The 13,670-nt window shown below is 40.1% G+C and overlaps 1 protein-coding gene across 1 annotated transcript; it reads left to right on the forward strand.

Annotated features, from left to right (window-relative positions):
* The first annotated feature begins 5,352 nt into the window (after positions 1-5,352).
* Positions 5,353-6,435, forward strand: LOC131912560 (speckle-type POZ protein-like). Its single transcript, XM_059264865.1, has one exon. The coding sequence runs from the start codon at positions 5,353-5,355 to the stop codon at positions 6,433-6,435; it is 1,083 nt and encodes a 360-aa protein (XP_059120848.1).
* The last annotated feature ends 7,235 nt before the right edge of the window (positions 6,436-13,670 follow it).

The following is a 13,670-nucleotide window of genomic DNA, read 5'->3' on the forward strand; positions in this document are numbered from 1 at the left end:
ATGCTAAATAAGCAAAAAGGGGTAACAATCTCACCCAAAAATAGACTGTGTAATGGTCTATTAACTTTGAACTTTCACGGTGCAAAAGAGAAAGGAACAACAGCTGTGGAGAGACATTGGATAGTAGAAAAAAAAACCAGAAAATTAAATGAGCCTGTATACTTTAAGAATATGCAGACCTCAGAATGGAAACCAGGATATGTGTTACATTGGGGATGAGGTTTTGCTTTTGTTTCTACAGGAGAAGAAAAGCTGTGGATACCATCAAAATTGATAAAAGTTCAATTGGAATAAGACAACCTCTTAATTAGAAGAGGTGATAGTTCATTAACCAGCATGACCATCCAATTTAAACTAACTTATACCACTAACAAACTCCTTTTCATTTAATCAGATATAACTTACCAAAAGGTAATCTCCCCAAAGTTAGGTTTGGGGAAGGGTTTTTGATTTTGACTTTCAGGAGAATGAAGGCTCAGGAATCTGAAGAACACTAGACAAATGGACATATTCATCACAGGAAAAATCCATCAAGATGAAGTTTCAATTCTGAACATTTATGCCCTAAATACAAGGGAACACACATATGGAAAAGAATCATTACTAAAGCTTAAATCACACATCAAACCCTATGCACTGATAGTGGGAGACTTCAACTCCCCACTCTCACCAAAGGACAGGTTGACCAGACAGAAACTTAACAGAGAAATATGGGAGCTAACACATATTATGACTTAAAAGGACTCAATAGACATCTACTGAACATTCCACCCAAACAGAAGAGATTATATCTTCTCCTCAGCACCCCAAGGAACCTTCTCTAAAACTGACCACATACTCGATCACAAAGCAAATCTCAATAGATATAAAAAAATGGAATAATATTCTGTATTTTATTGAACCACCATGGCTTAAACTTAGAATTCAACAACAACACAAATTACCAAAAGCCTACAAAATTGTGAAAACTGAATAATGCTAAACTGAATCACCACTAGGTCAAGGAGGAAACAAAAATGAAATTAAAGACTGCTTAGAATTCATAGAAAATGAATATACAATATACCCAAAGTTAGGGGACACCAAAAAAGCAGTACTAAGAGGAAAGTTCATAGATCTAAATGTCTACATAAAGAAGTTGACACAAGACACTTAACACCACACCTGAAATCTCTAGAAGGAAAAGGAGCAAACTCAACCAGAAAGAGTAGATGCCAAGAAATAATCAAATTGAGGGCTGAAATCAAATAAACAAAGAGAACAGTAAAAAGAATCAATGAAACAAAGTGTTGGTTCGTTGAGAAAAACAAGATAGACAAGCCCTTATCCAAACTAACTGAAAGACACAGAGAGAGAGTATCCAAATTAACAAACCCAGAAATAAAAGAGAGACATTAAAAACAGACAACAAGAAAATCCAGAGAATCATCAGGTCATACATCAAAAACCTGTACTCCACTAAATTGGAAAAACTAAAATAAATGGGCATTTTCTGGATAGGTACAATATACCCAAATTGAATCAAGACAAGGTAAGCAATTTAAATACCTATAACCCCCAAGGAAACAGAAGCGGTCATTAAATTCTCCCAACCAAAAGAAGCTATGTGTCAGATGGTTTCAGTGCAGAATTCTACCAGAATGTCAAAGAAGATCTAATATCAATATTCCTCAAATTGTTCCACATAATAAAAACAGAAGGAACATTGTCAAACTCTTTCAGTGAGGCTACAGTTACCCTGATATCCAAAACACACAAAGATGCCACAAAGAAAGAGAAATACAGACCAATCTCACTCATGAACATTGATGCAAAAAATACTCAATAAAATACTAGCAAACTGAATCCAAGAACACATAAAAAAATCATCCATCATGATTTTGTAGGCTTCATCTGAGAGATGCAAGGTACAAAAGTCTGTCAATGTAATCCATCATATAATCAATCTGAGAGAATAAATCCCACATGATCATCTCATTAGATGCAGAAAAAGCCTTTGACAAAATCCAACACCTCTTCATGATAAAGGTCCTGGAGAGATCAGGAATGCAAGGAACATACCTTACCATACCAAAAGCAATCTACAGCAAGCCAAAGGCCAACATCAGATTAAATGGAGAGAAACTCAATGCGATTCCACTAAAATCAGGAACAATACAAGGCTGTGCACTCTCCCCATATCTATTCAATATTTGAGTCAAATTAATTAATATTGAGATGAATAAAAAGACATGATATTCACTAAATTAATGTTAAAAGCAACCTTTCAATATCATTTGTTTAAGACTAACACTGTGGTTACTGTGATTAAATAGAAATCATGAACCAGGCATGATGTGATAGTCTATGGCATTGATCAGTGTAGTCTGAAGGCAGAGACTGACTCAACTCTGCCAGTCTGAGGCTACCTTGGTCCATACAGTAACTTTTAAGAGAGCCAGACATGTAGACTGGAAAGCTATCAAAAATGAAAGAAAGATGTAGAAATGAAATCATGATTACCTCTTGAATTCCTGCAAAAACATTTCAGATGCCAAAGCTTCAGAGAATAAACTAGTATTTCACTGCTATTCTGTCCTCTTTAAGAAAGTAACTGGGATGGGATGGATACCTTTCCAGAAGACTGGCATCCTATTTACTGCATTCATAGGGTAGCTGACCACAGTTGGTTACGCCAGTTTACACTTATTCAGGGGATCCAACAGCCTCTTCTGACCTCTGAGGGCACCATATGCTCATGGTGCACAGACCCACCTGTGTAACAGGGCCCAGACATTACCGGGGCCTCACACCTAAGTACAGCTGTCTCCATGACAGAAGTACTATACATGGTGTAAAACCCAGCATTTCTGGAAAAAAAAAAACAGCAATCCCCTGCAACAACGAAAAGGAAGGCTTAATCCATCTAAGTGCACAGCTCTAGGAATACCTCTAAATGTTCAAACCTTGCTTGAAATACAGTAACATTTTGGCTTCTGTAGTGCCCCTTCTGGCTAATTGTTCTTGTTAACTGAAGTTTGTGAACCCAGAATATGGGTTTTGTGCTAAAAAGCTCACTCTAAGAATGGCTGTTTGCTGCACCAGAATCCAGAATATGTCATGTGGCTGCCAGCTGGTGAATAAAGACTTTCTATTGGCTTAAATCCATGTTAAAGAAGTCTCTTCTCTTCTGTCTCTGTCTCTGTCTCTGTCTCTCTGTCTCTGTCTCTCTCTCTGTCTGTCTCTGTCTCTCTGTCTCTGTCTCTGTCTCTGTCTCTCTCTCTCTCTCTCTCTGTGTGTGTGTGTGTGTGTGTGTGTGTGTGTGTGTGTGTGTGTTTGTCTCCAAAACTTTCTATGTGTTTTGTTTCTATGTCAGTTTTGTTTTGCTGTATTGACCGTTGTCTTTCTCGGTTGTGTGAACGCCCCTGCTGCATAAGACTTGTACCTTCTCCTGCTGGGGACTTGAATCCTTTTTTCTGGGCCAGGTCCTCCAGAGAACCACCGACCTGAAATAAAAGATCCACCTGTCCAATTCCTGGAATGTGAGACTATATGAACAGTTCTATATTGAGCCCCTGACAGGAGTCTGTTCCCTGATGAGAGAATGCTCCTACTCTGAAGTACCTGCTCCCCTGATCCTAAATACATAAAGAAGAGTCACTGAGTCTACTAGTTAGCCACCTACCAAAGATTCTTAAATGAGGAACCAAACTTTCAGATATCAAAACCAGTTGATTGATTTATCCTGGATTGAGGGATGAGCAGCATTAGAGACAGAATTTCAGGAGAAGTAACCTGGGAATTGGTGAGTGGATTGAATCACTGAAGGTATTGTCATGTCCTCTAGGTTTAGTGAGTCCCTACAGACATGATTAACTGAAGAAAGATGATAGATATGGTGAGCATTTTATTGATCACATACAAAGGGGAACTGTCTCAAAAGCCCTTTTGGTAACTATTGAATATACTCTGCACCTTTTGGAAACCTGAATACTGTCTCACTTTTAAGGACTAGCAGTGTAAGCATGCAAGTTCAAAGTTTAAAGTAGATAGAACTCACCAGTGAAGGATGAAAATTATGAGGTATTGAGAAGCTGAATCTTGGCAGTCAGCAGGATAGAACTGAGAATCATTTAGAATCTTCTCATAGCACATTCTTAAGTGGATCTGGAAGAGTATTGCCGAGGGTTTGGGGAGGGGCAAGACCACCAATGTAAGTTGGTAGAGTTATTCTGGGGAATATGAGTCTGGATTAAAATGACTGCCACATTCAGAGGTACCTGCCTGGTTCTGCCTCTTGCCCACCGTGTGTGAATTCTTCCATCCTGATCTCCAAGTTGTGAACACTGAGACCCCTGACTGAGAAAGGAAGACACCTCTTCCCGGATCATGTTAGTAGGAAGATTTAGTGTAAAACCCTGAAAAAAGGAAATAACAGCTGTGTAGTAATGGACACCATCCCTATTTTATTTAAGATGAGCCACAGTAAGCAAAATACACTTGTAGTGGTTATTCTTGTTCCCAACTTATGAAGACATGGAATTAACTAAAACCCTAAAATGGAGGGCACACAAGAGAGAAGTGTTTTCATTCAATTGAAGTAGTTAAGATCCAATTCAAGTACAGACTTTGGAGGTAAAAAGACACAAATATTTAATCCGGATCTCAAGGCCTGAAGACACACACCTTTAATCCAGATTTTTGAGCTGGAAGACACACCCTAAATTGGGCCACACCCTCTATTGGAAGCATATAAAAGGATATGGAAGCATGAAGCTCTTGCTATTTGCCTGCTTGCTCTCACCTTGCAGCAAGTCCATCCCTTCCCTGGCATTAAAGAATATTTAGAACTCTAGTATACACTGAAGATCAGTGGACACATCCAACCTCCTAGACTGAGTAAGTACTGGAATATTGTACTTTTCCTTCACAGCTAGCCAATGGGAGATTAGCAGAGATGGAGCCCTAAGTCATTCTCATCAATCCCTTTCCTTCATACACAGTGAGATTCCTTGTATATGTTCTGTTACTCTAGAGAACCTAGCACAACATTTTTGATGTGAGTGTATAACATTTTCCAAAATATTCAACAGCTGTGTTTAATTGTCAAAATCATTTACCTATTGACCTAAGATTCAATCTAGACAAAAAATGGAGTGATGTAAGATTTCCTAGTAGCACACACTGACTTCTCTGAAATCAGTATTGAAATCTGTATAGAAAATATCCGAGATCCAAGTTTCAAGCCCATTCTAACAGAGAATCCAGGAAAAACAAAAACTTAACATCTAATTCATGTCTGTTATTGTTTCACAAGGTGAAGAGAAAACAATTGCTAGTTCTTCATTTTTGGATCGAGTTTAACCAGGAGAAATGGCAGGAGATGGGACCGTCCAAAGATGGGACCACACTCAAATCAGCCTTCAGAATTTCTCCTACCTGTGGACCATCAGCAACTTCCATTCTATTGTGGAGGAAAGGCTAGGAAGCCTTAGAAGCCCAACTTTTTCAATAGAGGCCAATGACAAATGGTGTTTGACAGTAAACCCGAACGGACTCGATGAAGTAAGTGCAGATTACCTGTCAGTTAATCTAGTTTTGCTCAGCTGTCTAAAGAGTCATGTTTGGGCAAAGTTCCAGTTCTGGATCATAAGTGACAAAGGAGAGAAAAAGCAAACCAGGAGGAGCCAAACAGCATTTAGGTTTGTGCCAGGCCTTGGTTACGGATTCAAAAAGTACATTCTTCGAGATTTCCTCCTGTCCCATGCACCTCGTCTTCTCCCACATGATCAGCTCACCCTCCTGTGCATGGTGAGCATGGTCAAAGACTCCTTCAGCATCTCTGACCAGAAAAGGAAGCCAGGGATTCAAGTTCCAAGATGCACATTGGCAGATGAGCTAGGAGAGCTGTGGGATAATTCGAGATTCACAGATTGCTGCCTGGTGGTATCTGGCCAGGAATTTCAGGCTCACAAGGCCATCTTAGCAGCTCGCTCTCCAGTTTTCAGAGCCATATTTCAACATGACATGGAGGAGAGCAGAAAGAATCGCGTTGAGATCACCGACCTGGAGCCACAAGTCTTCAAGTCAATGATGGACTTCATTTACACAGGAACAGCACCAGACCTGGACAGCATGGCAGATACTCTGCTGGCAGCTGCTGACAGGTATGGCCTGGAACGTTTGAAGGTCATGTGTGAGGATGCCCTCTTCAGGGACCTCTCTGTGGAGAATGCTGCCTACACTGTCTTCCTGGCTGACCTTCACAACTCAGGGCAGCTGAAAACCCAGGCACTGGATTTCATTACAGCTCATGCTTCTGAGGTCTCTGAGACCTCAGGCTGGAAGGCAATGGTGGGCTCATATCCCCATCTAGTGGCTGAAGCACAACGTTATCTGGCTTCTGGTCATCTCCCTTTCCTGGAGCCCCTTTTCAAACGCTTGAAGCGATCCTAGGACATGGTCAACTGTGACCTTCAATTGTCTCCCTGAAGCAGCAGCCAGTGTTGTTACCAATGACACCTGGCTAGACTATGGGATTGGTGGAGCATTTCCAGTGAAACTAGGAAAAGTCAGCATGGTGGCTCAGGCTTTAATACAGCTAAAAATGAGGTGATTATCAGGTTCAGGGAGGGGAAGCGCTGAGCTATGTTGTATACACTACCCTGTTACTGTAATGGTTTGATTTTTCTCTCCAATGAGTTGAGAACTGGAATACATTTTAGTTGCTGGTCCTAAGCACATTACAACAGTGTTTCTTTGGAGCAACTTGTCTGTATTGGACTGAGCAGAAAATATTGTGAAGGACTCAGAAAGAAGAAAATAAAGTGAATACTTGGTTACAAGAGAAGGGAAGAGAATTAAGGTATTTTTCTCCAAACTCAGTGTGTGAGACTGGAGACATAACTCAGTTGGCTAAAGCAATTGTTATTCTTGCATAGGACCCTTGTTCAGTCCTCCTCTTGTCTCCATGGGCACATCCATCTCTGTAGGCTGTACCTACCAAGTAAAATATCAAATGAATAAAAAATTTAAAATCAGCTTGTGGATTCCAGTGGTGTTTTTGTTTGAAGAATGCCATTTTAGTCCATCCAGCGCTGCTCAGCTTTGGAAGTGTGTGCAGAAATCACACACACACACACACACACACACACACACACACACACACACGTCAACCCCCAGTTTGCTCATGGATCTCTCAACCATTTCTCTGTTGTTGTTGGGCAATCCTTGTGTCTTTCTTAGGGTCCTGTTTACTAGCCTCCCGGGAATTGTGAGCTGCAGTCTGGTTATCCTTTGTTTTACATCTAGTATTCACTTATGACTGAGTACATACCATGTTTGTCTTTCTGAATCTGGGTTACCTCACTCAGCATGATATTTTCTAATTCCATTGATTTGCCTGCAAACCTCATGATGTCATTGTTTTTCTCTGCTGAGTAGTACTCCATTGTGTATATGTACCACATTTTCTTTATCCATTCTTCAGTTGAAGGGCATCTAGGTTGTTTCCAGGTCATGGCTATTATAAATAATGCTGCTATGAACATAGGTGAGCATGTGTTCCTGTGGTATGATTGAGCATTCCTTGGGTACATGCCCAAGAGTGGTATAGCTGGGTCTTGAGGGAGGTTGATTCCCAATTTTCTAAGAAAATGCCATGTTGATTTCCAAAGTGGGTGTCCAAGTTTGCATTCCTACCAACAGTGTAGGAGTGTTCCCCTTGCTCCACATTTTCTCCAACATACGCTGTCTTCAGTTTTTTTGATCCTTGTCATTCTGAGGGGTGTCAGATTGTATCTCAGAGTTGTTTTAATTTGCATTTTCGTGATGATTAAGGATGTTGTGCAATTCCTTAAATGTCTTTAAGCCATTTGAGCTTCTTCTGTTTAGAACTCTCTTTTTGGAACCTGGGGCCTATGCTGGACCACTTTGCTCAGCCTTGGTGTAGGAATGAAGGGACTGCACTGCCTTGGATGAGTCTACCAGGCTGAGCTGACTCTGCAGGAGAAACCTTGCCTTGGAGGAGGTGGGAATGGATGTGGATTGGGGGGGAGACTGGGGGCTTGGAGAACAAAGGATGAGGGAATGCATGGCTGATATGTGAAATTAAGTGAGTTATAAAATTATATACATATATATATATATGAAACTAGCAATAACACATAAAAAAACATGCAAACACCCGCCCCCCAGACACAGAGACAGAAACACAGAGAGAGCAATACTCAACTTCATATGGAAAAGAACAGATACTCAATTTCATATGGAAAAGAACAATACTCAACTTCATATGAAAAAAAAAGAAAACTTAGGATATCTAAAATAATCCTTTACAGTAAAGCAGTTTCGGGAGGCATCACCATCCCGGACTTCATTCTCTGTTATAGAGCTATAGTAATAAAAAAAAAAAAAGCTTGGTTTTAGCATAAAAACCGAATTGAAGATCGATAACATTGGCTTCTGGTGAGAAAGTTCAGTCAACAAGCTACACTTGTTCCATTCCTGGAGTGAGAAACTATATTAAAAAATCTTGTAATTGAGACCCAGGCAGGAGTCAGTTCCGCATTGAGAGAATTGCTCCCACTCTACAGAAGCATGCTCATGGAAGCTCAGGACTTACAGGTGGAGCACTTTTCTTACAAATGAGGGTTCTTGCAGGAATTGTCTACCTTCATTACAAATGACATATTTGAGGGAAGGGGTTTTCTGCCACCCTGGCCCTAAACACATACAGAAAAGTCACAGAGGCTACTAGTTAGCCACCTGCCAAAGGCTCCTAAATGAGGAACCAAAAATTCAGAGATCAAAACCAATTGATTGATTTATTCTTGATTGAGGGATGAGCAGCATTAGAGCCAGATTTCAGGAGAGGTAGGCAAGGAACTGCTGAGTTGATTGAAACACTGAAGGTATTTCCCAGTCCTCTAGGCTTAGTGAGTCAGCTTATGGATTCCACTGGTGTTTCTGTTTGAAGATGACCATTTTAGTTTATCCTGCTGTGCTCATCTGTGGAAGTTTGTGCAGTGCTTCACTGTTGCATACACACACACACACACACACACACACACACACACACACACACACACAAAATCAATGAGACAATACCTAATGAAATTCTGTTACACTCAGATATTGGTGCTTAGTACAATGGATATCAGCTGGGATTTCTCCAACAGCTGTTGGGAGCAGATACTGAGATCCACAGCCAAACATTAAGCAGAACTCAGTGAACCTCAAGGAAGAGGGGAAGGCAGATTGTAGGAAGCATCAAAGACACAAGGGGAACAGAACTCACAGAGTCAACTAAACAGGGTTCATAGGGAATCAGACTGTAGAGGCAATTACAGAACATGCATGGGTCTGTACTTAGTCCTTTGTGTACATGCTGTGGTTGTTTAGCTCATGGGATTGTGGGAGTCCTAACAGGGGGAGTGTGGTGAGTGCTGACCTGTTTGTCTGATCTTGGGAACCTTTTCTTCCTTCTGGGTTGGTTTTCTAGTCTTGATATGAAGGTTTGTGCCTACTATTATTACATTTTGTTTTGTTGTGTTCAGTTGATATCCTCCAAAGACCTTTGGTTTTGTGTAGGGAAATTGAGGAATAGTACATCTCTGTGGAGTGGAGGGAGGGGAGACTGTGTTCAGATGGGAGTGTATGAGAGAAGAAAAAATAAAAAGGAAAAAGGAAAGAAAGAAAAATTGGAAAGACATTTGGGGAAGACATATTTGGACAGATCTGCAAATCAGCAAAGAATGTGAAAACCCCTGTCCCTTTAAATGCAGATGAAAGATACCTTTATCAGAGGAGGAGGTCATTAATCAAGTAGATAAGATGACCCACTATGTGGACAGTCAGACTCCTTAACTAGCCATCCTCATTATTACCCAATGGGCCCATGTTCAAATTAGCTGAGGTAGCTGAGATATGGATTATGCATGGAATGACAACATGGATATCCACTCATCAAGAGTGACCTGGTTACAGCTGCGGCTGAATGCCAGATCTGCCAACAACAGAGACCAACACAGAGCCCCAGATATGTCACTGTTCCCCAGTCTTACCAGTGAACAAGGTCATGAAGGATGAATACATTGGACTACTTCCTCTGTGGAATGGACAACACTATGTCCATCATGGAGGAGATACTTATTCTAGTTATATATTTGCATTTCCTGCCTGTAATGATTTTACCAAACCTACCACGCAGCGTCTAACAGAATACCTTCTCAACTATCATGGTATTCCACACAGTATAGCATGTGACCAGGATACTAAATTCTCAGAGAGAGGTACAACTCTGGCCCACAATCATGCATTCCACTGGTTGTTCCAGATTCACAGACTTACTGGAGCAGCTGTTATGAACTTTTGAAGAGAAAGTTACAGAGCCAATGAAGTGGCAGCCACCTGGAGGGTTGGTGTAAGATTAGTCAGGAGGCAGGTTTCTCCATAGCCCAGATCCATGGGACCAGGCACCAGGTGGTAGAAAAGGGAATAGTACCACTCACTATCACCCCTGGCAACCTCTTGAGAAAAAATTTCTTCCTGTTTCCATGACCTGAATTTCTTCTGGCCTGGAAGTTTTGATTCCACTGTGATAGGTGGTGTGAGCAGTGCTCCTGTTTGGAGCCACAACAAACAGATCATTGAACCAGAAGCTCAGATTTCTCCCAAACCACTTTGAGCTTCTGATATCCTTAATCCAACAGGCTGAGAAGGAAATAACAATGTCAGGTGGGGCGATTGATCAAGATAAACATCGGCCAATTGGATTCTTTCTCCACAATGGAGGTAAGAAAGATTATGGCTGTCAGGTAAGAAATCCTTTATAGCTCCTCATGGTGCCTCATTTTCCAATGATTAAAAGAGGATGGGAAACTGTAACAGCCTAATCCAGGCAGATGACAAAAGGTACAGACACACCAAGAATGAAGAAACATATCACAACTCCAGGAAAGGGGCCAAGATGGGTAGTGATATTCCAACTGAAGGAAAGAACACCAACCCAAATATTTTGAGTCAAATTAAAGAAGCTTTATTTTCTGCCATAATAGGTTTTCTCTCTAATCCCAGCTTTGAGAGGATTGCCAGGAAGATAGGAGATGTGGGGTTTTCATAATCCCAAAAATGCAAGGATAAGTGTTTTCCAACAGTTGGTTAGGTCCAGAGGAATTTTGATGACATAGGACCTTGATTGAACTTTCTCTTCAGGAGGCAATGACTAACAGAAATAGGGTTTGAGGGTATGCATGTCTGGTCGATGAAGAAACTGAAGATTACCTGTCAGTTTCCTTACTGTTGCTCAGCTGTCCAAAGAGTCAAGTTTGGGCAAAGACCCTGAATGCACTGGGGCCATTGACACAGACATAGCCCTCAGCAGCAGTCAGGGCCTGGAGGTCTCCACACTCTTTAATTACTTTTATTATACCTTTGAGGTATAATTTGGAATCAGGAATGGTGATGCTTACAGCAGTTCTTTTATTGTTTTGGAATGTTTTAGCTTTCCAATGCTTTCTGTATTTCCATATGATGCTGAGAATGTTCTTTAAAGATATGGAAAGAATTGTGTTGAAATTTTGAAGCAGATTGCTTTGAATCTGTAGATGGCTTTTTGTAGAACGGCCATTTTTAGATGTTAATATTACTAATTCATGAGCATCGGAGAACTTTCCATTTTCTGATATCTTCTTCAATTTCTTTGTCAAAGACTTGAAGTTTTTTTTAAATTTAATTTTATTTCACTTAATTTTTTTCCATAACAGTTTATTTATTTCTTAAAATCAGGTCATTTTCAATTACATTGTGAGGTTGACATTTTTGAAAACCTTCTCGAAAAAACTCACCCAAATAACAAACAACAACAACAAACCAACAAAATATTCCCAGCTAATAGAAGTATATGCTGTAATCGTTGTTTACAATGACCTTCCTGTACATAAGCAATCCTCCTAAGCCAATCTCGATGGTATTATGAGATGCAGGCATTAATCACCACACACAATGAAATACAGCTTTCAGGCTGATTTGGGTTCTTTCGCTTTCTGGGGTGATCTCTCAAGCACAGATTCTATATTCTGAATTGGCATAATTCTGTTAATAAGAACAGTTATAGAGGCCAAACAGTAGGGGTAGAATATTTATAGTTTCCCTATCAGTATGGATGTTGATGGATTAGGCCCTTGTTTCTGTTTTGGCAGGTAGTGCTGTGTATGTGATGGATTTTGCAGCCTGAGTGGTAATTCCAACATGGAATATGGTGACAACTCACATTTATTCTGGACACTGAAGCAGTTGGCCATGGCCAACTCTCCTATGTGTCCAAACAGAATGTGTCAATCAGATTCCTCATGCAGAGGTGAGAGACCAGATGCAGGTATCAGATTCATCTAAAGCATTAGGCAGAAACTGATCACAGAGACCTTTGGGGACCTGAAACTCAGGTTGTACCATTTCTAGAGTTCACTGGACACCACACTCTTTTTTCTCTGATATGCTCTGAAAATCCTGGTGTCTCAGGTCTTTTCTCTGGAACCTCATTGGAAACTGCAAAACTATTGTGGGGCATATAATCTCAGGGTTTGAAGATAATTTAAAAGCCAAAAGAGCCTATACAGATGTGCAGCAGACTCTAAGAGACCTTCATGCAGACTCAGACTACTATAGTCAGCAAAACTTTCTATAACCAGAGATAGAAAAATTAAGATGTTCTACGACAAAACCAAATTAAGCAATATTTGTGAACAAATCCAGTCCCATAGTAAGTGGTTGAAGGAAAACTCGAACCTAAGGAGGTTCACTATAACCATGAGTAATACAGAGAACAAATCATCTGAGAGCAGTAAAGGCAAAAGTAGGGAAACATAAACAAAAACACAAACATCACCACCACCACCACAAGAACAATAAAGACAAAAAATATTAGGAATCAAACCACATTGGTCATTGATATCTCTCAATATCAGTGGCTTGATTCACAGTAAAATGTCACAGACTAACAGTGTGGATGTGGAAACGGACTGCATCCTTCTGCTGCATCTACAAAATACACCTCAACCTAATGGGTAGAGAATATCTCAGGGTAAAGAATTGGAAATGGATGTTCCAATAAATGGACCTAAGAAGTAAGTAGTAGTTGCTTCCATATCTAACAAAACAGACTTCATAAAAACTAATCAGAAGACATAAGTCCTCAATAAAGGAAAAGGGCACCAAGATAAAAAAAAAAATCAGAAACAATAGGTTCCGCTAAGCAAAATGAAATCAAGATCAGATATGTAGTTTAAATAGACCAATAAACTCTATTAAAATTGTACAATAGCTAAAAGTTTCTTCACCAAATAAAGACCAGGACCAGATACATTTGGCACAGCTATCTACCTGCCATTGAAAGAAGAGTTAACGCCTGTCCTCCTCAAATTATTCCAGAAATTAGAAACAAAGGATCATTGCCCAATTTATTTTATGAGTCTAAAATTACACAGATAACTAAGTCACACTCTAATTCACTTATGAACACTGCTGCAAAAATACTCATCAAATAATTACAAACTGATTCCCAGAATATTCAAAGAATATTTACCATGATGAACTAGATTGTATCCTAGATATGTAGGGATGATTAAATATGCAAAAATAAAAGAAAATATAATTGACCATATAAAGCCCCCAAAGACCAAACCCGGAAAGAC

This window comes from Peromyscus eremicus, chromosome 6 (genome assembly GCF_949786415.1).
Source record: "Peromyscus eremicus chromosome 6, PerEre_H2_v1, whole genome shotgun sequence".
Classification (NCBI taxonomy): Eukaryota; Metazoa; Chordata; class Mammalia; order Rodentia; family Cricetidae; genus Peromyscus; species Peromyscus eremicus.

Coding starts and splice junctions, on each gene's coding strand:
- LOC131912560 (XM_059264865.1), top strand. CDS start 5,353: ATGGCAGGAGATGGGACCGTCCAAAGATGGGACCACACTCAAATCAGC.